Source organism: Mesoplodon densirostris, chromosome 19 (assembly GCF_025265405.1).
Source record: "Mesoplodon densirostris isolate mMesDen1 chromosome 19, mMesDen1 primary haplotype, whole genome shotgun sequence".
NCBI lineage: Eukaryota > Metazoa > Chordata > Mammalia > Artiodactyla > Ziphiidae > Mesoplodon > Mesoplodon densirostris.
This window is the reverse complement of record NC_082679.1, coordinates 17,562,564-17,586,220: the sequence shown is the minus strand read 5'-3', so window position 1 is coordinate 17,586,220 and position 23,657 is coordinate 17,562,564. Positions and strand designations below refer to the sequence as shown.

Genomic DNA, 23,657 nt, shown 5'->3' with positions numbered 1-23,657 from the left:
CCATGTGTATCTGTGCCTGTGCAACATTATGTATGTGTGCATGCTGCGTGTCCCTTTGTGTTTGCCACTTGCATGTGATCGTGTGTGTACCTGCATATCCGCGTGTGTGTCTCTGTGCAACTGTATGTGTATCTGTGGCTGTATGTGTCTGTGATTGTGTTTGTGTGTCCTTGAGTGTGTGTATGTGTGTGCATATCTGTGCTAGTCTGTGTAATTGTGTGTCTGTGTGTGTACATGAACAGGAAGACGAATGGCTGGACAAACACCAAATTACTGACTCATTGCTCTCAGGGAAGGAGAAACTAATTTCTGTTTCTCCTTTGTACATTTCACTGTGTGTGTGTGTGTGTGTGTGTGTGTGTGTGTGTGTGTGTGTTCTACAATGATCATGCAGTGTTTACTGAAACTTAAAATTACTTTTAAAAAGACAGTAAAGAGTTTCACAGTTTGAAAAATGAGAAGAATTTATCAGCAGACCCTTGTTGGCCTCTGGGGCTCCTCTTTGCCCCCTGGGTCCCAACCTGTGATTCCATCCACCCCCAAGCGCCCTGAGCTTAGAGGAGCCTGAGGACACTTCCTAGCCCCACCCCAGAGGCATGGCCCAAAGCAAGCATGAGATTTCTCTGAAGTTTTGTGTTTTGTCTTTAAATGTTAGGCAACTTTTACATTCTCCCCTTTAACGTATACATGTTTATCTTAATTATACAATCACAAGGTTTCAATCCCCAAATCTTGGACTCGAGGGGCCTCCGTCTCTCTCATTTTCCCCAGCTTCTGTGTGTCTCCTGTAGGTGGGTGTTGGGCCAACAGCACCTGGAGTAGGATCCGGGGGTGTAACTACAGCCCCACCAGAGATTCTAGGAAGGTCAGTTGGAAGAGGAAGCAACCATTACCCTTCCAAGAGCTCTTACACTGGCCTGAGCCGAGTTCTCTGCCTCTGCTCTCACCATGAATCCTCCCAGCAAGGGCATCAGCTCCTCATCATCGCTATTCTCAGGTTACACGGGAGGATACTGGGACTCTGCGAGATGAAACCCAAGGTCACCCAGTTGTACTCAGACTTCCAAGTTCATGCCATGCATAGACTGTCTCCCTAAAGCCTAGGCCCAAGGCGAATGAATTGCCTGTGACGTGGAAGAAGGTCAGTGTATGGAGCTTTGGCCAGAGGAAGGAGCCCTGGACAGGGTTGATGACTGATCAAAGGCTGCCTCACTGTCTCAACTCTTGCTTTCCCTCAGGCCCACATAAATGCATCTGCAGGGCCCCTAGTCCTGTGACCCCAGGGCCACTTTGATGGTCACCTGGAGCCAGAGTGGCAGCCACACCAAGTCATTTAAGGACAGGACTTGGTATTGAAGGCTGTTCTCCCAGGGATCCGAGCCAGCCTGACATTGATTGAGAGCCTGGAGGACACTAGAGAGGGCCTCACCGGCCCCCAGCAACTGCAATAGCCTCATCTTTCTGGAATTCTTTTCTGTGTGTTGCATGGAGAGAGCAACACATGTTGATTGCCCTGATGAATGCCAGGTGCTTTTGCAGGGAACAGCCTCGTCTCCATACCTTGAAGGGCTGCTGGGAGGACCTTGGGACTTCACTGATGCAGCTCGAGAGAAGGAGCCCTGAGAAAAAGCCAGAGGTGAGGAGGTCAGAGGGCCTGGGGTCAGTGGCCTGGCTTGGTTGCCTGGGGGCAGCCATACTCTGCCAGGTCGGGTGTCTCCTGGGACCCTAGAAGGATCTGGAGCATCATCTCTGTTGCAGCCTCTCTGGAGGTGCCCTTTGGGGATTCTCTTTCCTGTTTATAGCTTCTACCTTCCTTCCAGCTCAGGGTTCTGGTCAACAGCTCTTCACCTTTGGGGCCCCCAGCACAAAGCCCATCCTCTCCTCCTTCCCCCAAGGCAGATCTTGACTGTGCGCAGGGTCTACCTTCCACCCTACAGCCCAGGGCAGCAACCCCAGCCCCTCGCAGGCCAGGACTAGACCTGATTGGTCCACGCTTTCCCTGGGACTGGCTTGCAAGTTGGCCAATGGTGCACCAAAGAGGGCTGTGAGGCCCACTGGATCACTTCCCTGTTCTCCACGCATGTCCAGGGAGATAGCAAGGTTTGAGCTACAATATCTTGAGACCAGAGAGGACCTGGCGTAAGGACAGGAGAACATGCAGAGGATGGCAGGGGAAAGTGGAGAGAGCCCGGGCCCTTGAATCCTCCGCTGAGTCTCTGAATGGACTCCAGGACCACTCTGCCTCCCACTTGCCATTATGCAAAAGAATCCACTTTCCTTATCATGCAGCCCATTGTGAGGTAGGTTTTGTTACTTGCACCCAAACTCACCGTCTCTGAAAATCTGGTAAACATGCTGAAACTTCTCTTGGGAAGAAGGCTCAGATGCAGAGTATTGATCAAGTTGGGGGAGGGGGTCCTGGTCCCCCCGAGGTCATCCACAGGCCACCACCATGTTCGGATTCCTGGTCAGGAGATCGCAGTCTTGTCTCATCGCTGTCACCCTGATGCTGGCTCCCGGGGAGGGCAGGCTGGTTTGGTTCTGAGCAGCACACCTGGGCTGCAGGCAGAAGGCAAGAAGGAGGGGGTGGTCTGTAGCCCCTGGAGAGAGGCCCTGCTTTCCCTCCCATCAGAAACCAGAAATCCCACTGAGCACAGTGCTGGGGACTGAGCCGAGCTCCGTGAGAGCCGGCTGGTCTTGTTTTATTAACTTCAAGGACAGGCAGTTGGCCCCCACCTGCCATCCCTCAGTCAGGTTTGGACCGCTGTTCTCCAGGGAGCCGGTCACCTGGCTGACAGTCAGGAGGCCCTGTTTGCAGGGCGCGGAGCTAACAGCCCCACATTTTATCACTCCCTTTAGTTTCCAGATTCACTGGGGTCCTACAGGGAAGACTGGGGGATTCCTGGAATGGAGACAGAGGCCAAGTGGATGTCAGACTGTGATCTCTGGGCCAGGCTGGCTTTGTCCTAGCCTGGTCAGGGCCAGCTCTGAGTCTGGAGGTGGGCGCAGACCTGGGAGGGCCTGGCTTTCACCCCAGAGAGCCTGGGGGTGGCGGAGCAGACAGCCCTAACACCCCAGCCTCTCCCCATCCCCCTACCCTCACACTCTCCCCTCTCGGACGGCAGCAGCTGTGTCTCAGCCTGTACATCTGCTATCTGGTCACAGACTTCCTGAGAAGGTTGAGTTCAGCAGACTTTGGGACCTCATCTTCTCATTAAGGTCTTGACCTTAAAATATAGTCTGCACACAGCAACAACAAAATACAAAGTCACACTGGAAGCCACTTTGAAACATCCGGAGACGGAGGTCTTGTCCACAACACCTTGATGCAGGGCCTGACCCGCCTCAGCTTCATGTGAGCTCATGCAGAGCAGCCTCAAAGCAAGCTCAGGTTTGAACCCACTTTTTAAAATATGTGAACCATAATGGCTCAAGTGCTAGTCAAATCTACTGATAAAGCAAGTTCCATTCTGATTAGACTCACATCCAATTTCATCTCTTGGACTATAGTAATGAAACACGATGTATTTCACAAGATGTTGCAGTATGTTTTCAGTCCTAATTATACATCTTCAATTAAAAAAAACAAAACCTCACCACTGCATTATATACCACAGATCATTAAATGCCTATCACAGCCCACGTCCAAGTTTCTCAATGTAAAAGATGGTTGACATTTAGCCGGGAACTTTTAAAACACTTGAGAATAAATTATGGCCCAAACTTACTCTTCTTAATGACACGTATAAAGTTCAGCTCTTTAATAAAAGGATTCAGGAATATGAAAACAAAGTTCCCAGCAATATTAAGGAAATAAAGGTCTTTCAAAATGGTCAGTTCTTGTTTCAATTAAATTGTGCATTTTTAATATAGTTGGTATAAAGTGAAACTCTTAAAAAAACATCGAGGAATTTAAAATGAAATGGAACATCATCCTCTTTGCAGGGTCACCAGTACCACAGTGAGATTTGTCTCTTAAACAATGACACTTAGTATCTCTGTAGTTCCATGAATACTTTTGAAGTGTCATATTAAAACCAATCTCATGGCCTTGAGGCAAAGAGAAGCAATTAGTCTTGGAGTTGTGAATAAATAAAAATCCATTTATACACCCGTCCTTGACATGTACCTTGCAAATCTTAGAAACTTCATCTAGTGGGAAAAGAAATGTTAAATCATGAATACCAATACTAATCACATCGCCATGTGGCTTCCTAAAACAGTTTAGTTTATACTCATCTTCTAAGTATTAATTTATTTGTACATATTCATCCATATTGAACACAAAACAAAGAAGCTCTAGCAGGCACCTAGCGGGTGAGGGGTGAGGGGCGATGGGGTCACAGGGGTGGCCCCATGACAAGCAAGTTTTCAGTGGGTCTCTGCTCCTCAAACGGGAGCTTGGAGCATTCTTCCTCATGCTTCCCTCCCCCCCCCCTCCCCCGCCAAGCACTCCAAGGCTTGAGAAGGGGGAAGTTTCTTTCCCTGAAGAAGTCTGGGGTATCCACACGCGCCTTTCTCCATTTGTGATCCCAGCCAGCATTTAAGAGAGGACACAGGAGATCAAAGTATTTGGATACTTGTTTCACTTCTTATTTGGGCCCATCCCTTCAGTGCCGGGTGGGGTGTGTGTAGAGGGGGGCTTTGCTGCTCCTTGGCCTTGCGTAGCCCTGGAGAGACTGGGGCAGCCACCAAGGAGCAAAGCAGATCTGCTGGGCCTGGCCGAGATGTAGAGAGCAGACAGTGGTGCTGTCAGGCCCGAGCTGGGAGCCAGAAGCCCGGGAGCGCCAGGGCGTGGGGAGCAGTGGGCAGCCCATGGGCCGTGCGGGAGCCGCTGCACAGATCCCTGACCTACTTCCTGGGCCCCTTTCTCTTCAAGGAGCAGCGAAGAATCCATAAATTAAGGAAATTAACTGATGGGGCCTGCGGCATCTTTGTAAGCTATTTAAATCTATAAATTAACAACATCTTCTGCATATATCAAGTAATTGAACTAACTGCAGGGATGTAACTTTAATGAGAAAATTTCCCCCTTCTCCTGTAGTTCGAGCTCTAAAGTAAATAAATAAATAAAACCTTCCCTTAGGAGGAAAGTTTCTCCTTATTCCCGCGTGGAGAAGTTACAGAACGGCGGTGCGGGCCCTCTTTCCACGCGCGAGGTCTCCTGGTCAAGGGAGGAAGGCCCCCACCTTGTCCTCTTTTCACCAGCGCCCCTCCCGTGAGTGAAGCCGCTAGAGGGCGTCCAGGTCCGGCTGGAGCTCGGGGTGGGGGCCCCGGCGCCGTTCCCGGCCGGAGCGCACCGGTCCTCCAGCTCGAGCCTGGCTCTGGCCCGGGCGTCCCCGGAGCCGGACGGGGGCGCAGTGCAGGCCGGACGCACTGCACCGGAGGCTCCGCGCTCCGTTTCCTAGGAGCCGGGAAATGGTCCAGGAGGAGGAGGGGGGACGGGCGGGGCGCAAGGGAAACAGGAGAAAGAGGAAGGGGAGGAGGAGGTAGAAGAGGAGGAGGAAGGGGCAGCCGACTCGAGGACCAGGAGGGACGCCCCGGGCGCAGGCCTCAGCGCCGCGGGGAGTCTTGGCGGTAGACGTCTCCATCGCGCCGCGCGCGTAAAGGAAATGGCGCGTCTGGCGGCGGGGGGCCGGCTGGGCGCCCCCCGTGTGCCCCTCCCCCGCGGTGGCCGACCGCGTGTCCGCAGACGTCACGGGCGGCGCTGCTCCCCGGTAGAGGGGCAGCCGGGGCAGAGACCCGGGGAGGAAGGCCAGGGAGGGGGAGGGGGAGGGGCGGCACCGGCCCCCGGCTCCTCTGCAGCCCCGGCCGACTCGCAGCCCAGTTTCTTCCCGAGTCCCGCCCCTACCCCCGGGCGCCGCGGCGGCGGCTGCTCTCCTCTTTGTAACCGAGGAGTCAAGAAATGTGAGAAACGTGCCCTGTGTTACTTATTTGGGAGCCGAAAATTTATGCCCAGCTGAAAGCGCCCGGGGAAATATTACATCAGATGAAATGACAATGATTAAAATCAGCTTCTCCCCCGCCCCCTCCCGAGCCCGGAGGAGGCCCGGGCGCCGCGTGGCTGGCCGGCGGGGGGCGGGGGGCTGGGCGGCGGAGGGCGCGGGGGCCTGGGCGCACCGCTCCCGGGAGGGTCCTGGCGGAGGCCCCGACGGGAAGGCGCGGACTCCGGGGGAGGCGGGTGGTGATCGCCCGGCTAAAGGAAGGGAAACGGCGCATTTTTGTCGCCGAGCGCGGCAGGCGCGGGCGCGCGGAGCTAATTGCGACTCTAATCCTCTGCCCCGCGGCGCAGCCGAGCCCCGAGCCAGGAGTCGCCGCGCGCTCCCGCTCGCGCTCGCAGCGCTGGGTAATTTGGAGCCGGATCGCTGCCCTTTGCGTCCGGGCTCGGCCGCGACGGGGCGCGGGCTACGGGCTAAGGTGGGGGGCTGGTTTTCTCGCCAGCAATCGGGGAAGGCCGCTGGAGAGAGAGGAGGGAGGAGAGGAGGTGGGAACGGCGGGAGGGCAGCCGGAGAGCGGCGCGAGGAGGAGGCGGCGGCGGCCGCCGCGAGGAGGGGAGGAGGCGAGGGGAGGGCGGGGAGGGGAGGCCCCGGCGCGCCGCGCCGCGAGGGGCCGCGCGAAGCGGGGGCCGGGGCGGGAGGGGTGGGTGGGGGGAGGGTTGGGGGCGAGAGAGAAAGTAACTCCAGGACGAGACCGGAGCGACCCGCGCAGCGAGCGGAGGCGACGAGGCTGCGCCCGGCGCCCGAGACCAGCGGCTGCGCGGGGCGGGGGCTGCGCCCGAGTCCGATCCGCCGCTCCGGCTCCGAGGTAAGCCTCGCGCGGGCGGCCACCGCTCAGCGACGCGCACCCCTGTCCCTAAAGTGGCTGCGATCGCCAGAAAGTCGCCCGGCCGTGATTCGGACGTGGGAGGGGCGGCTTCTTTGTCCCGGTGCAGGGCGGCGGGGGCTGGCGGCACGGGGGCACCCAGCACAAAGGCCTGGTGCGGGAGGGGGGGACTGCCCACGTGGGCCGGCCCTGGCACCGGGTGGACCCTCCCCACGCGGGCGGGCACCGAGCTTCCTGCCGCACGGGGAGGTGGGGGTGAGGGGGTGTTCACGTCCCGGCACTCGGGCCTCAGTGCCGGGCCGAGCGCCCTGCAGGGCCGGCGTGTTTCCGGGGTCAGAACCCGGCTCACGCAGCCGGGGCTTCGGCTGACTGGGCCCGGCTTGGTGTCCAAATCAGAGAGAGAAAAAGTCTCCAACGGGACAGATGTGCGTCCTCTGACGCCCACCCGCGAGTCCGAAACGGAGCGGGAGGGGCTGGCGGTCTGGTGGTCTAGAGCCCCAGGCGGGCCGCGCGGAGATGCGATCGCCGCCTCCGGATCCCCGATTCCCGCCGGTACCCCTTGACCTGGACGCGCGCACCGGCACACTCTCAAACAGCCCCCCTCTCCCGTAGCTGGAGCGCGTTTCAGTCCTCCCGCTCCCCCCACCTCCGACTGCATAAAGATCAGCTTCAAGTTTTCACTCTGCGTCTCAAATGTGCATGAAGGAATTTAAGTGCACGAGTGAATAACAGCATTAGTTTCAATTAATTTTTTTTAAATCCCGGCAACAATAAACTTTGAGAACAAAAGCGCTTTTACGTCCTTAATTAGGCGACCTTCCCATCTGTGGTCTCTAAGTGTCTGCTTCTTGATTTAACTTTGTCTTCCGCCCCGCCCGTGCCGCACACCCTCGCGGTCCTGCCAGGCGCTTTGGGTGCCGCGGCCACCGCCGCCCGCGGCGCCGCCGGCCTGCACCCAGCCGGCTCCGGCCGCCCCGAACGAAGTTCACACCGGCCGGCGGGCTCCGCGGCCGGGCTGGCGCGCGCCAGGTGGCCCGCCTGCCTCCCTTCCGGCCCGCCCCCTGGACAATTCTGCAGGCCCCTGGCCCTCTTGCCCGGGGCTGGCGCCCTGGGCGCAGACCTGAAGGGAGTTCTCGAGCCGCCTTCTGTTTACCTTTTATGGTTAAAATAACAGCTTAGCAAAGAAGCGACTTCACGAAGAAGCGATTTAGTGAAATCGTCTCAAGCTGCCGCAGCTCATCCAGTTTAATCACCCCCAGAGAGCTGAACAACTGCGAGCACAATGGGACACAAAATCATTTTGTGTGTAAATGAGCATGGCATTCTGCTCGCTTCCCTCTGCTCGGGCGGGCGGGGCTCGGTGGCGGGCGGGCGCGGGACCCCGGGCTCCCTACGCAGCTTGGAGAAGCGGGTCAATACCCAGCCAGTTTGGAGACCCGCGGGCCGTGCAGCACACTACCGCCGAGGCCCCTGCAACAGGCGGTTTGGCTGAGCCTCGGGAGGGGCGTGGCGAGCTGGGGCCGGTCATGGGTTTGATGCTGGTGCTGGCGGAATGAACTTGTGTCTCTTCCTGCACCCACTTTATGCTTCTGACCTTGGCAGTGGTCTCGGGGAAAGGGTCGTTGTCCAGCACAGATGCGTTTGTCAGAGGGAGCAGTGGAGGTTCGCGGCAAGGCGTACAGCCTGGGGCTTCCAATGGTGAGTTTCTGGTGTGCCATGAACATCAGGTAGTAGTGCTTGCGATGGAAAAGTCTGGGTGAGAACAGGATGGAGCAGCTTTTGTGACGGGTTCTTGGTGTTAAATGTCACTTCTGAGTAGTGTCCTGGCAGTAGGGCCGGCATTGTGCAGACTGCTTTGATAGACGTTCCATCGGAATTCCTTCCAGCACAGTTTATCCTCAGCGTGGCTTTCCTTCTGACTCCTCCCTAGCAGAGCCTCCCAGGGCAGGATAGCCCATTCCTGAGATATGTTTTGGTTTCTCAGAACCTCCTTGAGATAAGTGACCTGGTTTTCTTTTTGAAGCTTGCGGGAACTCGGGAATGCCCAAAGCAGCAGACCCCGGACAGCTAGACGTTAAACATTACTGTCTGCTAATAGCCACCCCCACCGGTTTCCTGTCAGAGGACTTGCCAGGACACCGAGGGCAGGACAAATCCTGGGAGAGTGACCCGGCTTAAATTTGCAGGATTTGATTCTCATTGGACCTTGGTTCATGTATTAAAACTGGATGTTGAATTTCAAGGCACAAAGTCAATCCTTGAGAGAGGTTCGGGTTACCCCTGCAACGGATAAGTCCAGGTTTAGGTATATGGAAGCCAGTGGGGGCGGGGGGGATGACAGTCACTGTGCACGTCTCCCCCAGCCCCAGGTCAGTGGAAGGGTCTGCTTAAACCTGCTCTTCTCCAGCATAGGGCCTGCAAAGTGTTCTCAGACAACTTCTAGAGACTGTGGGACAGTCTTATTTCAGGTGGTTGCGGCTCAGAGGAGAGGCAGGAGAGAGTTCATTAGCTGAGCTGCTGTTTCCTTCTGGCCAGCTTTCTAATGCCTTGGGGCTGTGATCCCAAAGGGATCTGGCATGTATTAGGCACAGATAAGACCACTCCCGGGGTCTGGGGAGAAACTGCAGAGGTGCAGGCTGGGCAAACAAAGACAAGTTTTCTTCTCTAAGGAGCCACAGGGGGAGCGGTGGCTTCCTAAGTGACTTTCACTCTTCCCTGGCTTCTCTGTGTCCAGCCAGTTGCAAACTGCATCTTAACACTGCAGAGATGGTGTTCAAAGAGGTCCTGGGGCTCCCCAGCCCATGGAGGGTGGGGGGGGATCCTCTCTGAGCTGTGGTTCCCAGGGTTCCCTCTGAAGCAAGAGGAGACATGCTTGGTAACGTGTCTTGAAACCAAAATACCAAGAAAATCGGATTTGTTCTGAAACATTTTGGGGGCAATAATGGTGAGCATATGTTTCAGTTCTGTCATTAGCTGAATTAGCAGACATGGAGCTGCCCTGAAAACACATGTGTGAGTGAGTGAGTGAGTGTGTGTGTGTGTGTCTGTGTGTGTCTGTGTAAGTAATCTCCTATGGCCCGGAGGCTTGCTTTGGGGTGTGGGGACAGGATAGTAGCGGGCAGTGTGGTAGGGCATGGGGTCCTGGGACGCATGTTCATAAAGCAGGATTGTAAGCATCTTTGACTGGGAGACGTGGCGCCCAGGACCACTGAGGAGTAAGTCCTGTCTGGTTGTGTTGCTGCTTCCCACAGATACTCTGGGCAGCGATGGAAGCCTAGATGCCTCACCGCAAGGAGCGGCCGAGCGGGTCCTCGCTTCACGCCCACGGCAGCACTGGCACCGCGGTGAGAGCCGGCAGGGTGGGGGCTGGGTCAAGGGCTGGTGTCCCCCTCTTTGCCCTCTTCCCAAGCGCCAGCTCACTGGCTGCCCCTCCTCGCAGCCGCAGCCATAGCTGTGGCATTCAAGAGATGGCTGTTGACTGGCCGTACGATTATGTATTTTTTTTTTGAAACAAACATGCTCTTAATTTGATGTGAAATTTACTACATGTATAAAACTCAACGCCTTAGGTGCTGAGGAAGTCACTAATTTAGAGGTGTCTCGTTACTGAGACAAACTTGCAAAAACCCCTGAATCCCAATTCACAAATTGGTGATTCGTTTGTCAGGGGATATTTCACATCTAACACATAAGCCCACGACCTTTAATTAGAATTTTGCAGTTTGTTTTATGCCCCTGGAGGCTGACACCTTGAAAAAAATTTTTTTTTCTTGATTTCTTATTGCTAATAAGCATCTTTCTTTTTTCCCTCTGGTACTTTGAAGAAAATGATGCAAATACACTTAATTACAGTGGTGGCCATAATTTGTCAGCTGAATATGTGATCAGGCACAGGCAGAAGTGATCTGATTAGATCTGTGATCACATTGGCAATAAAAGGAGTGCAGAGCTCCGTCGTGGAGAAACCCTTGTTTTGTGCCTTGTTTCCATCTCCAGGAGGGAGGAAGCATGTCTCGGTTGTCTCTCACCCGGTCGCCTGTGTCTCCCCTGGCCGCCCAGGGGATCCCACTGCCAGCCCAGCTCACTAAGTCCAACGCGCCTGTGCACATCGACGTGGGCGGCCACATGTACACCAGCAGCCTGGCCACGCTCACCAAGTACCCTGACTCCAGGTAAGAGCCAAGCCCCTCATGGCACCGGGGCGTGCAGTGGTGACAGGCAGCATCTGTAACCTGCTACCAGCCAACACGCAGGGCTCTCCAAGGCCCCCCTGCTCCTAGACCTGGGGAACTAGGGTTTAGGAAGCAGAGTGCCCCTGTCAGTGGCTGCTTTGCACAGGGACTTGTGACCCTGAGCTGGTGGCATTGGTAGTGTTAGGGGGAGTTCCTGACTCACTGGCAGAGGCCACTTTTCAGAGCCAGCCCCACCTGCAGCTGGCCAGCAGCTGGCTGGGGAATCTCATGTTTCTTCAGGTTACTCTTGAGTGAGACTCAAGCCTGGCCTTTGCAGGGGACCATTCGTGAGCAATGCTGCGTACTTCTTGGGGTCATGCTGGGGAGAAATAGTTCATCCTATGTCCGAGTCTAACCCTTGGGATAGAGCATAAGGGGAAGGGTGAGGGGGAGCTGCAATTTGTCATCTTTGCCTGTTTGGGTGGCCACGGCTGGACCCTAAGGGCTAGCAGCAGGCTCCCTTGGATTTGGGGGGGTTGCAGTGACTGGCTAGGAATTCCATGATGTTCGGGGATATCCACAGCTATGGATAAGCATGAGCCACATGCCGCCATCAGCGGGCAAAGCGTCTCTGACCAGGACCCTCCCTACAGGGAGCTTTACACTCTGCCCAGCTCCCCGGTGCTCCTGACTCCTTCTGTGGGAGGCGCCGGGCACTGCTGACTCTCCTGCTTTTGCCTCTCAGGCATTTCTCTCCTAGGGGCAGACCTGGTTTCCCCCTCTAACAGCAGGGCTGACCAGAGGTGGGATGGGTCTCTGAGCATCCCCTGGAGATGCTGCTGCATGCTGCTTGCTGAGCCTGGGACTGCTTGCTCCTGGTACAGTGAGGCGGCCACCACTGAGGGCTGGCGGCGGGAGGGCCACGGCTGCAGGGCATCACCTCTGTTTTAGACATTTAAAATAAAAAGAGGAGTTAATTAATCCCCCAGACACCGAGGGGGATCGGCTCTGGGAAGCTTTCTGATCAGGCTGCCTCGTCGCTGGTGTGGCTGCTCAGAGCACGGAGGATTCATAGTGTGTGGAAGTGGCCGCTTTGGGAGCTCGTTGGAGGCCAGGGTGGCGCCCTCCAGGGGGCAGTGCTGGAGGTGGATGCAGCGTGTCGTTCAGAATCTGGGAAATCGGGTGCAGGTGGCGGTTGGAGCTTCACTCCCTCAGCAGACAGAGGCTAGGCCTGGGGCAGTTGTGACCTGCGGGTCTCGGAGTGGGCAGCATCCAGGAGGCCACGTCAGCTATGTCGGCCTGGCACTCTCTGGCAGAGCCCTGTCTAGGATGGGAGATGGATTCTGCTTATTTAATTTCAATTTTGCCTTCTGCGGCATTCGCGCGTTGTTTGAGATAGATCATCCCTTAATCGGTTGACGACGTTTGCGAGTGAAATTCACAAAACCCTTGCCCACAACCTCTCTGAAGAGTGTGTCCCGAAATCAGACACTTGCCTTTCTGGAGTAATCATGGCCCAGGCCCGCGGGGAACAGCCTCCTCATTCTGTCTCCAGGCTACTGCCTGGAACAGGGCGGGCAGGGGGTGGGCCTCCCCTCCCAGACCCAAAGCCCATCCTCACCCATTGTCCTGCTCTGACATGGGGCGGGCCATCTTGTCGGCCCATGACCTGTGGGACCCTCGGGCCAGCAGGATGTGCCCAGAGCGGGTGGCTGTCTGCATTCTTTCCTGGGGCTGGGCCTCAGGATGAATCTGTTGTTCTGCCTGGATGGCTTCTGGCTCACAGGAGAGCTGCTCCTCAAGCCTGAAGCTTTGGCCTAGAGGCCAGGGGAGGGTGGTGTGACCTGTAGGACAGTCAGGACAGTGGGTCAGGCCAGGCCTGAGAAGTGGGTTGGGCAGCTCTGCTGGCCAGAGCCCCTCAGATCTCTCTCGTCCTTCTTTGAGTAAATTATTAAAATAAAAAAACTGTTTTTCACTAATGCTGGAAACAAAGATCAATCCCTCACCCAGGGTCACCGATGTGTAAGTCACCTAGAGATGGAGAATTGTGTTAAGGTCACCCGGGGTGGACGGGGTTCTGAATGTCAGCAAAGTCCCACCCTGGGCAATGCCAGGAGCCCCACCAGCCCCTCAGGTCCCGGTGCCCACAGAGCTATGCCTGGGCTTCTGGTTCTTGGCAAGGCAGGGAGCGCCAACGGGTCCTCACCCAGAGCCGGCCCCGCCCAGCTGCCCGGGGCTGGGAGTGGACTCCTGTGTCTGCCACCGCGTTTAGCTCCTGCCACGGCAGCCCCACGCTTGCGTTCATCCTTGCTGTGGGAAGCAACAAATTAAGATGTCCAGGAACTTTAGAACTAATAAAACCTGCCTCTGAAACATGCAGGAAATTGGAGCCAAAGCTTAAAAAAAAAAAAAGAAAGAAAGAAAGAAGAAGAAAAAGAAGACAACCCCTATCAGCTGGGGTCAGAACTGGCCAGCTTATTCTGTGGAAGACTTCTGAAGTTGGTACCCCGAACCTGCGGCCTCCCTCAGAGAGTGGCCTGGGGTGGGAATGGACCCTTAAGACCACAGACACACACACACACACACACAGACACACGCGCGCGCGCACGCATGCACACACACACACACAGACACACACACACACTGTCGGGAGCTCCCTTTGAAGTGACTGTCCTAACCTTCCCTCAAGCTGCTCATGTCCTTGATAGCTTCAGACCCTGAGGGCATGAAAGGCCTTAGTCTGTGAAGAGACACTGAACCCGTGGAAAGACCTAGAACCAGCCAGTCCTGAAATAAGGCAAACTGAGAGCCTTCTAGCCTTGGACCAATAAGACAACCTAGAACCCAGGAAGCCCTGGAATGTGGTAGATTGGGAGTCCTCTAGACCAACAGGTCTGGAGCTTCACAGCCTGATGTCAGGAGGGTTTGCAACACAAACAGCCGTGTAACATTGCTGGCTGCACAGAGAGCGTGAGCTCAACCAAGAAGGGTGGAGAAAATTCTGCAGGGAAGCTGAGGCTTCACACTTGCTGGCTAACCTATGGAAATGGCTCTGACTTCTCCCTGCTGGTGCCACGTGGGGTCCCTCAGCAGTCTGCTGATGACTGCCCATGGCACCTGGCAGCCTCGCTCGGTCCTGTGTGTCTCCAGGGCTGCTGGGTGGCCCTTATTCTGACATCTGGATGCCCAAGCTCTGCTGAGGTTAGGTCTTGGGGTTGCTTGAGGCCTGGAATAGGCCATGGAGCCCACAGAGCTTTCCAGCGGGGCTGTGTTCCCCAGTGTCACTGTCATCAGGCCTGGGGCTTGATAGGGCTCCATGGCCTTTGGAGCTCTGAGATGAGTTGTATCTGGGTGACCGTAGCACTGGTTCCGCAGGCTTGGGCCTCTCCACACCTCCCCGTGGGCCCTGGCCTGCTCATGCCCATCTACAAGGCAGCCTTACCCTTTATACGGCCCTGCTGGGCCATGTCCCCACAGTGAGAACAGGTTAGTCACTGTACCCCTGAGCAGACCCTCCTGGCCAATGCCTGAAGTATACCAGGCCACCAGAGTGGCTGGTGTCAATGTGAAGTGTACCAGGCCACCAGAGTGACTGGAGGACCCGAGAGAGGCTTTGGGTGCCGTGACCCCCCAGCTCATTGCCCTGGCGCACAGTGGCCGGAGTGGGGCAGGGCCTGCGGAGCGGTGACCTGAAGCAGATGGAGGAGGGGGTTCCTGAGGGAGAGGGGAGCCCTCCTGGGAGGTCTTGCTGGTGCAGGGAGAGAGTGAGGGGGCTAAGCCTCAGCTTGTACAGGTTGGGCTGGAAGGCCTGGGGCCCAGGTCGGGGCCACCCTTCTCCCGGGCTGTGCAGGGTCCAGCTGGGGACGTGTGTGCGGCCCTGCCTGTCTGCCGAAGGATGTCTGGAGGTGCTGCCCCTGGGGAGACCCTGCCGACCTCCCTGTGGTTCCCGAGTCAAGCTCTTGGCTGTCCCCACCCCTCTTCGGGGTATCCTAACTCTCCCCACCGGGGCCTGAGGTCTGCAGGGGAAGTTAGCCAAACCAGAGCCTGCCGCCCTGGGAAGTGGGGAGGCCCGGTTCCTCCTCCCTGGAGTGGAGAGGGCCAGGCATCAGGGCGCCCCAAGAGCCTCCTGTGCTTCCGTCAGAGCCACTGCCCTTCAGAAGGTGGGGTGCTGGGACCTGGCCTCTCCTCGCGGTCCCCTCCCCGGTGCGCACACGCTGTAGCACATGTGCACGCATTGGAGAACGTGTGTGCACTGTTCTGTGTGCATCCACACTGGTATGTGTGTACACACTGGGGTATGCATGTGTGTGTGTGTACGTGCGTGCACTGTAGCTGCACACACACGTGCTCTCCCCGGTGCCTGCCTCTGTTCTCCCCTAGGGTTCCCTGAGCGCAGGGCTGTGGGTGGTTCGTCTGTGAGTTTGTTGAGCGTACGTAGCTGCCTGGTGTGTCCCTCACCGGGATGTGTCTGGGTCTGCCTGTGATTTGCGTGTTGTGAGGGAGGGGACCATGTGATGTCGTGCCTGCTGCCCAGGTGTGTCCTGTCCACTGCTCGTTCACGCGGGTGGGCGAGATGGACGTGTGTGATCCGGGAGCGTGGCAGCTGGTTTACTTACATGTGTTCACTGGGCGGGCGGCTGTGAGCCGGCATGTCTGGTGGTCAGTGGGGGTTTTCTGGGCAGTTCTGTCTGGCAAGGGTTTGTGTGCTTGGGACGAGGTGGCCGTGTCTGTGTCTCACTGTAGTTTTCCAGGCCTGTAACCTGTGTCAGCGGGCGGGCGGGTGTACAGAGCTGGGTGTGCCTCTCTCTGGCTGTGGCTTGTGAGTGTAGGCGGGGCGTGTGCACGTGCTGGTTGCCGCGCTGGTGTCCCGGCTGACTGTGGCCTGGCTGCCGCTGGCGTGTGCAGACATCCTTTGCAGTCCTGGCGCGGCCCAGAGTCACCATGTAAGGCCCCTGGCCCCTCCAGCAGGGAGAGCTCTAAGGAGTCGGGGTGGGGCAGGTGGACCCGCCCTTCCATCCCACATCTCCGCCCCCATCTCTCCCAGAATAAGCCGCCTCTTCAATGGCACCGAGCCCATCGTCCTGGACAGTTTGAAGCAACATTATTTCATCGACCGGGATGGGGAGATTTTCCGCTATGTCCTGAGCTTCCTGCGGACGTCAAAACTGCTGCTCCCAGATGACTTCAAGGTAAGTCCGCAGCCGGCAGCTGCACGGCACCCTGCCTGTGCGGTGGCATTACACAGGGTAGGCTGTGACTTAATAAACGGACCCACGGTTGTCATGGCAACCATAAAAACTTAAACAATGAAGCCGAGGGCTAAATCAGTTTTTCTAAACTAATTTTGTTTTCTCACATTTTTAGCTTATTTATCAGGGTGTAACAACAATTAAGCAGCGGCAGTGGCGCTTACCCTGGTTCCACGTTTGTCGTGTTGAACGACTGTCATGTGCCGGAGTTACAGGAGTTAGAGGTTCCCAGATCTGTTCCTTGTAGGCACTTGGCAGGGGGAAAACTGATCCAAACCAAACACCCTTAAACAAAAGGTTGCCCCCAGGTCTCCGGGCGAGCCTGTCTGCGGCAGCCGACCTGGTTCTGAGAGTCCTGCCCCCGGTGCCAGGCCCCTCACGGCACGGGGATCCCGGAGGCAGGAAGCCCATGCCTGGGCTACCCCAGCTCCAACCAGCAAATGTCCTTCCTTTCTTTCTTCCTGCTGGCACCCAGAGGACCCAGTGGCCCTGGGGCTGTTTTCTCCTTCATTCAATTCAGTTCCTGGGTACCAACAGCCGAACTCGGGCTGAAAATGCAGTGAAAGACAAGGCAGACATGGGTCCTGTCCCCATAGTGGTTACGGTCCAGTGGGAAGACAGATGATGAACAAAGAAACACCTGAATTCCACAGGGGCAAACACTTCAGAGAAGCAGAGAGTATTGTGAGGGTGAACCATGCGGAAAGGGGGCCTGGGTGGGTTTGGAGGCAAGGCTATTTCTCTGGGTCATGGCGGAGGAATGGGTTCAGACAGGTGTGAGGGCCTTGGTGGGGAGGGGAGAGGGGAGGGCAGGGAGCTGGATAGGTGGCAGCCTGGGACCATATGAACTGGGAAGGGAAGAGCAGGAAGGAAGGCTGCTGCTTGGTGTCAGGACCTTGGTGGCTGGCTCAGCATTTGGCTTTTTACCCTGAATGCAGTGGAAGGGTTGTGAGTAGGGGCATGACCATCAGATCTGTTGTGTGGAAAAGGATGCGGAGGGGAGCAGGAGGGTAGAGGCAGTGAAGGTGGAACAGAGTGGTAGATTAGATTCACTGCTTAGGAAGAAGATGCAGAAGCCACGGGTGTGGATGGTGAGGGTCGGGGGCTCTCGAGGGTGCCTCTGGCCTGCAGCTTCAGTCCTGAGTGGATGTGTGGAGGCCCAGGGTAGAACAGGTTGGGGGCACCGCACCGCACAACAGGGAACAGGCACCGCACTCCTGTGTGGAAGAGCTGGTGGGGCATCTGGGGGAGATGTTCTGGGCTGTGAGGAAGGAAGTGGGGTTGTTGGTTTGCAGACATCATTTCAAACCTTGCGTGGATGAGAGCAGAGGCCCGGCATGGTGCCCTGAGGAACCCCTGTGGAGGGACAGGATGGGTTCTTTTAAATTTTTGAATTTTATTTTATTTATTTTTTATACAGCAGTTCTTATTAGTTACCTATTTTATACATATTAGTGTACACATGTCAATCCCAATTTCCCAATTCATCCCACCACCATCCCCACCCACCCCCCGCCACTTTCCCCCCTTGGTGTCCATACGTTTGTTCTCTACATCTGTGTCTCTATTTCTGCCCTGCAGACCGGTTCACCTGTACCATTTTTCTAGGTTCCACATACATGTGTTAATATACAATATTTGTTTTTCTCTCTCTGACTTACTTCACTCTGTATGACAGTCTCTAGCTCCACAGGATGCATTCTTGACTGATGACAGGCCTGGGGAGGCTTCCCTTGGGGTGACTCCGAAAGCTGGGGTCAGTCAGCAGGAGGAACGGACTTAGGGACAGTGGGGTGGGCCCGGCTTTGCGGGTTGGGCTTCCTTGCCTCCCCCCAGGGGTCCTCAGGCTCACCAGCCGGACTTAAGCTGAGTGGGGTGGTCATGGGTCCTCAGCTACTCAGGGCTGGGGTGGGTGTGGGTGGACATGTGTTTGACCGGGGCAGTGGTCTGATCATCAGGGCCTGAGGGGTGGTTGGTGCGAGCCTGCCAGCCCGGGAGTGGGCTGCTGGTGAGAGGGGGGTGTCCCCCCAGACACCTCCTCACACTGCCTGCGAGCGCAGGGGCCGATCTTGTTGTCCTTTAAGCTCCACCCCCTCTTTGAGCTGGGTGTTTACATCCATTTTGTAGATGAGGAAACTGAGGCTCAGAGAAGGTCTGGTAGATAATGATGCCGAAAATCCAACCCAGACAGGTCTGTTTCGCCTCCCTGCCCCGCGGTGAGCTCCTCCAGGGCAGGTGAGGACGGGGCTGCCCAGTGCCTTGCTGACAAATCAGCAGGTTTCCAGGCATCCGCACAGCCTCTGGCTCCTCTAACCTCCGGGTCTATCCAGAGGCTTCTCTCTGCTTCAGGGGGATGAAGCCACCCCCAGTGCTTGGGGCCAGATGGAAGAGCTCAGGGGGTCTTGGGACAGGTGCACACCAGCCGCTGCCTGGATGGAGGCAAGACCTTTTTTGGGGGGCACACATTCAGCCGAGCCTCGTTTTCCCCATCCCTACAATGGGGACAAACCATCCCAGACCACACTGTGCCCTGGGGGTGCGGGTTGTGAGACGGGCGCCCCCTGTAGCCGGCAGGGCAGATCCCCACCTCCCCCAGCCGTGTGCGCGTGCCCGCAGGACTTCAGCCTGCTGTACGAGGAGGCGCGCTACTACCAGCTGCAGCCCATGGTGCGCGAGCTGGAGCGCTGGCAGCAGGAGCAGGCGCAGCGGCGCCGCAGCCGGGCCTGCGACTGCCTGGTGGTGCGAGTCACGCCGGACCTGGGTGAGCGGATCGCGCTCAGCGGCGAGAAGGCTCTCATCGAGGAGGTCTTCCCTGAGACTGGGGACGTCATGTGCAACTCGGTCAACGCCGGCTGGAACCAGGACCCCACGCACGTCATCCGCTTCCCGCTCAACGGCTACTGCCGGCTCAACTCGGTGCAGGTGAGGGCTGGCCGGCCGCTGCCTCCCCCGTGCCTCGCCGGCGCCCTCCGGCGGCAGAGGGAGGTGGAGGGAGGCTCGGTCCCGGCAATGGCGAGGCCCTCCAGTGCCATCTTAACAGAAAAGGCAACAATGTGTCGATGCATAATTTATGTCCCGCTCATAATTAAATGATGGCGCCTGGGGGGTGGACTTAAAAAAATTGATCTATGCTTTTTTTTTTTCCTGAAAAGATGTTCTCTAAAAATGGCCTAGAGTATTTTCAACAAAGTGTGCTTCATTTGACACCCAGAGTCTGACTTTGGATTCAAATTAAACCCAGGCAGTGGGAGCAGCAGGTCAGAGGCTGAGAGTGGCGGCGGCCTGGAGCCCCCCTCCTCATCATGCTGCCCGGGGCCACCAGCACCCAAACAGCCGCCCAGTGCCTGTTTGGGCTGGCTTTCCCCAGATGGGTCTAAGAGCTGGGAAGCCCCACATGGAGTGGAGCCCTATTTTCCATCAGCACTTCCAGACCCAAGAGCAGACTCCTATTTCAGGCTTGGGACAGAGTGGACTTTGTGGGGGAAATTCCGCAAGCTGTCCGTCAGAACTTGCTAGTTGCAGGATCCAGGTGTCACACACAGTGACCGGGCCCTGCCCTCACAGAGGCGCAAGCCCGCCCACGTGGACACGGAGACCTGCAGAGACTCAAACATCAGGAGGATGCCTCCTCTCCACCCCAAGCTCCCTTGAGCTGATGGGCCCCCAGGCAACAAACCATCTGGGACTCGCAGCTCAGGGAAGCAGGTGGCTGCCCAGAGGCTGGGGGCAGGGTCTCTATTACTGGGGCCTCAGTGAGGGAGGGGAACCTGGGACCATGTGTCTGGAGAGAGAGGGGCCCAATCAAGGTTGTGGACCCCTGAGGGCAGCAGGGTGGTCGCCCATCCAGGTTTGGCTGCCCCCTGTCCCTTCTGTGGCTGGCCCACTGCAGGGACCTCTGTCAGCAAGCAAGACATGTCTTAACAGGAGAAGGTAGCTTGCCCTGACTAGTGCCCGCTTGCCCACCAGGCAGGGCAGGCAGACTCTTGCAGCTGGGCAGGACTGACCCCTGTTTCTTCCCCGGCAGGTCCTGGAGAGGCTGTTCCAGAGGGGTTTCAGCATGGCTGCATCCTGCGGGGGTGGCGTGGACTCATCCCAGTTCAGTGAATATGTGCTGTGCCGGGAGGAACGACGACCGCAGCCCACGCCCACTGCTGTCCGAATAAAGCAGGAGCCCCTGGACTAGGCCCTGCCTCAGTGCCCACCTGAGGCCTCTGGGCCCTGGGGACCCCCCAGGGACCAGGAAACAGTGCTAGAGTTCTACCTATGCCTGCTTAGCGGTGGCCATGAGACTGAGGGTGGGGCTGGAGGGTCCAAAGCCTGCCCAGAGAGCCCCAAGGCCCCATGTGTCATGGCAACAGAATGTGGGATGCTGGAGGCATGTCCACTGAAGGACTGTTGATGTGACCCAAAGATGCCGAGGTGGGAGAACTCGGCCACCAGTTGTCTGGGCCCCTCGGCTCCCAGTCCGGTCCTCGAGGCTCCACATGTGCCAAGGCAGGGTCAGCAGAGGCCTCCCCAGTGCACACTGAGGAGCTGTCCATCCTTCACCACACAGCAGACTCCAGTGGGTCTCCTTGCGTCAGAGATGACTTATTTTTCTACAGTATTTAAGTCGGAAGTAACTGTAAGTGCACAAGTCAGAGAGGCCGACAAGGACCAATGCTTCTTTATCTGGTGCTCAGCTCAGTCGGACGCGCAGCATGTCTGCATGAGGGGGTGGAAGAGCTGCCGGACACTCGGGCCCAGGTGCCCGCAGAGCAGGGCTTGGAGACTTCTGGTCTCTGCTCTAGGGGCAGATGCAGGGATGGCAGTGCCACAGGGGCTGAAACTGGGCTCCCACGGGGTTGTGCTGCTGGGAGGAGGGTGGTACAGGCGTGGGGGATGGATAGCTGTGGAACCACTTGAGACCCTACCTTTGCTGCTGCCTGGGGCACAGGCCACACTTGAGAGCCACCTGACCAACTAATGCCCAGGGCCTTCGATTCCTATCTGTGCGTGCACACACCTGGGCTCCCAGAGAAGTCATCTCCCCATCAGGACCAGCCACGGGGCCACGCCACATCCTTACCTCAGGAATGGGCCCCATGGTGAAGGGGCCCATCTGTCAGCAGCATCCTCTGGGTCCCCAGCTCAGGAAGCCGTCCCCCACTCTGATTTTCCCACACTCACATGCACACTGAATTTTAATTAGACTGTTGTTACACTAGCTTGCCAGTAAGACCCGGACAGAGTCATACCTTGGGTTCTTGGCCCTGGATTCCAATGAGGGCTGCCTCTGAGGGGTCCTCACAGACCTGCTGCCACTCAGGTGACAGGCCCAAAGATGGATACCGCCTGCCTTGTCACAGTTCCCCTCCCCTCCTGAGATGGCTCTTTCCCGGGTTGGAGAAACCGCAGAGAACTGCTGGGTGGGCGGGGCGTCCTGGCCAGCACTGCCCCTTGTACGATGCCTGTAGACTTGTATATGACTCCTTTAATATTGTAAAGATGCTGATGTACAATTGTCACGTGTTTGTGTAAACACATTATGTTCCTAGTTCATGCCATAAATGATGCTATAAAGCGAAAGACTGAGGCTCCATCCTGTGCAGAAGCGGCAGCCAGCTTCCAGCATTCCGTGCTGTGCAGGGAGGTTTGAGGATGGGATTCCTCCCTCGGTTCCTTCAGTTCAGATGAGGAAGAACCAGCAGCGGTAACTGGGGGTGGGGCAGGGACAAGGGTCCTGAGCTTGCTGTTGTTAATTGTATTTGGGTGTTTCCTCACGGCTGTGCCTGTGCCCCCTGGGCAGCACAGATTCGGAATTCTGATTCACAGCCCCTGACCAGATGCAAGCTGGGGAAAGGCAGACCCAAAGTGTCCAGGGGCTTTTGAACCCAGTCTTCAATGTTTGTGATTTTTCCCTCCCTCTGGTTTTTGGTTGAGGTTGACGTCCTCTTTAGAGCCCCGCAGAGCAGTAGAAGGTGGCAGGTGGTCCATGCATGGCTCAGGCCAGCCAGGGAACACGCAGCCCTTCGCATGAGGACAGGTCACCCTAGCTCAGCACAAGACCTCAATGCGTCTCTTTCCAAGGACTTTGAATGTACTTACGCAGGCCTCCAATTTTAATGAGCCTTTTTGTATTTTTCCTCAAAGTCCTTATGTTCTAACTGACCAGGACCCTTTCCCATGCCAGTAAGGGCCACCAGGCTCTCCCTGCCTGGGGGACGGGCCACAGCCACGTGCTGTCTGAGGCCGCAAAGCAGTCGCCATCCCACTGTACAATCGAATTTGCTGGACAGACTTGCCAGCCTTCTCCTTTGCTCAGCAACATGCCTACAGTTAGCACATGGGCATTTTGGCATCTGAGGTTCACATCTGAGAGGAGAGAGTGTTGTGTTTATTAGAAAGGAAGTCTTGTGGAAACAGCTCAGTGCCGCGTGTGTTTATGGATTTTTATAGTATGATAGCCAGCATGGTTGCCGGTCGGTGGAGATTCCTTAACATTTTCAAGCAAACTATCATTTTGATTAAACCATTGTGCTAAAAAAAAAAAAAAAAAAAAAAAAAGAGTAACTACCTTACTGGATGTTACTCTTATCTCCTTACTAATTAAGACAAACCAGGAAGTATGATTTAGGGAATTTCTAAATTTGTAGAGAAGTACCATGTTCCCAAAGTGATGCTAAAATTCTAAGATAGGCCCCATAAACAATAAGTACAAACATTTTTATGCTTCCTGGAATGAATATACTATATTGTAAGTAATCTCTTGATCAGTTGCCAGCGATATAAGTGTTACTTCTGCTTTTCATAAATTATTCTTGATTATAAGCAACTGGACAAATAGCTGTGCCAACACTTCCCTGTTCCCCACCAGACCTCTGCCCGTGCAGAAGAGAACGCTGCAAAGCTACAGCAGGTGGCTTTGGCCACTGTCCTAATGACACGGAGCTCAAAGTCGGGTCACGACACTAATATCTTTTAAAAAGCTTTTTTTTTTTTTTTTAAAGCTACCACTTGACTGTGTTCCATAGAATAAATAAAGGATATTTTATAAATTATACACCCAGCTCTAGCACTTCGTTTCTAATCTACCGAGGCAGCCACAAGAAGGTGCTCTGGCTTGAGTGACTCTTGAGCCACTGCTCCCCACACTTGGGACTTGGCTTGTCCACTGAATAAGCACCTTGAGTAGCCCTAGTCCCAAATACTGAATCTTCCTGATCTAGGTGAGGAGTTGCCGTGGAGGGTTGGGCCCTTTTGTACTATATTCATTTTGAGCACGTGTATATGTAAACCAAACCACTAACACATTTGACAAAGGGGCAGAGAAGCATGGATGTGAGAAATGGCTCCATTGAGCCCCTGACCAAGGGAAGACCAATTTGGTTGAGTCCAGCAAAGCCTAATTAGAGCACGGGGTTGGAGATTACCC

The 23,657-nt window shown here is 56.2% G+C and overlaps 1 protein-coding gene and 1 long non-coding RNA gene across 2 annotated transcripts; one reads left to right on the top strand and one right to left on the bottom strand.

Moving 5' to 3' along the window:
- Nucleotides 1-907: 907 nt before the first annotated feature.
- Nucleotides 908-2,555, bottom strand: LOC132480953 (uncharacterized). The gene is made up of 3 exons (XR_009530713.1): nucleotides 2,331-2,555; nucleotides 1,561-1,619; nucleotides 908-1,021 (listed from the first exon to the last, which is right to left on the bottom strand). It is a non-coding gene; the product is annotated as an uncharacterized LOC132480953 (long non-coding RNA).
- A 4,098-nt stretch (nucleotides 2,556-6,653) lies between these two features.
- On the top strand, nucleotides 6,654-21,811 carry KCTD15 (potassium channel tetramerization domain containing 15). The gene is made up of 7 exons (XM_060083562.1): nucleotides 6,654-6,804; nucleotides 8,425-8,520; nucleotides 10,074-10,166; nucleotides 10,819-10,994; nucleotides 16,039-16,183; nucleotides 18,860-19,165; nucleotides 20,268-21,811. Exons 3-7 carry the CDS (start codon nucleotides 10,101-10,103, stop codon nucleotides 20,424-20,426), a joined length of 852 nt encoding a protein of 283 aa, XP_059939545.1. The 5' UTR covers nucleotides 6,654-6,804; nucleotides 8,425-8,520; nucleotides 10,074-10,100; the 3' UTR covers nucleotides 20,427-21,811.
- The last annotated feature ends 1,846 nt before the right edge of the window (nucleotides 21,812-23,657 follow it).

Coding starts and splice junctions, on each gene's coding strand:
- KCTD15 (XM_060083562.1), top strand. CDS start 10,101: ATGCCTCACCGCAAGGAGCGGCCGAGCGGGTCCTCGCTTCACGCCCAC. Junction 10,167..10,818: donor ACGGCAGCACTGGCACCGCG/GTGAGAGCCGGC, acceptor TTCCATCTCCAG/GAGGGAGGAAGCATGTCTCG. Junction 10,995..16,038: donor ACCAAGTACCCTGACTCCAG/GTAAGAGCCAAG, acceptor CATCTCTCCCAG/AATAAGCCGCCTCTTCAATG.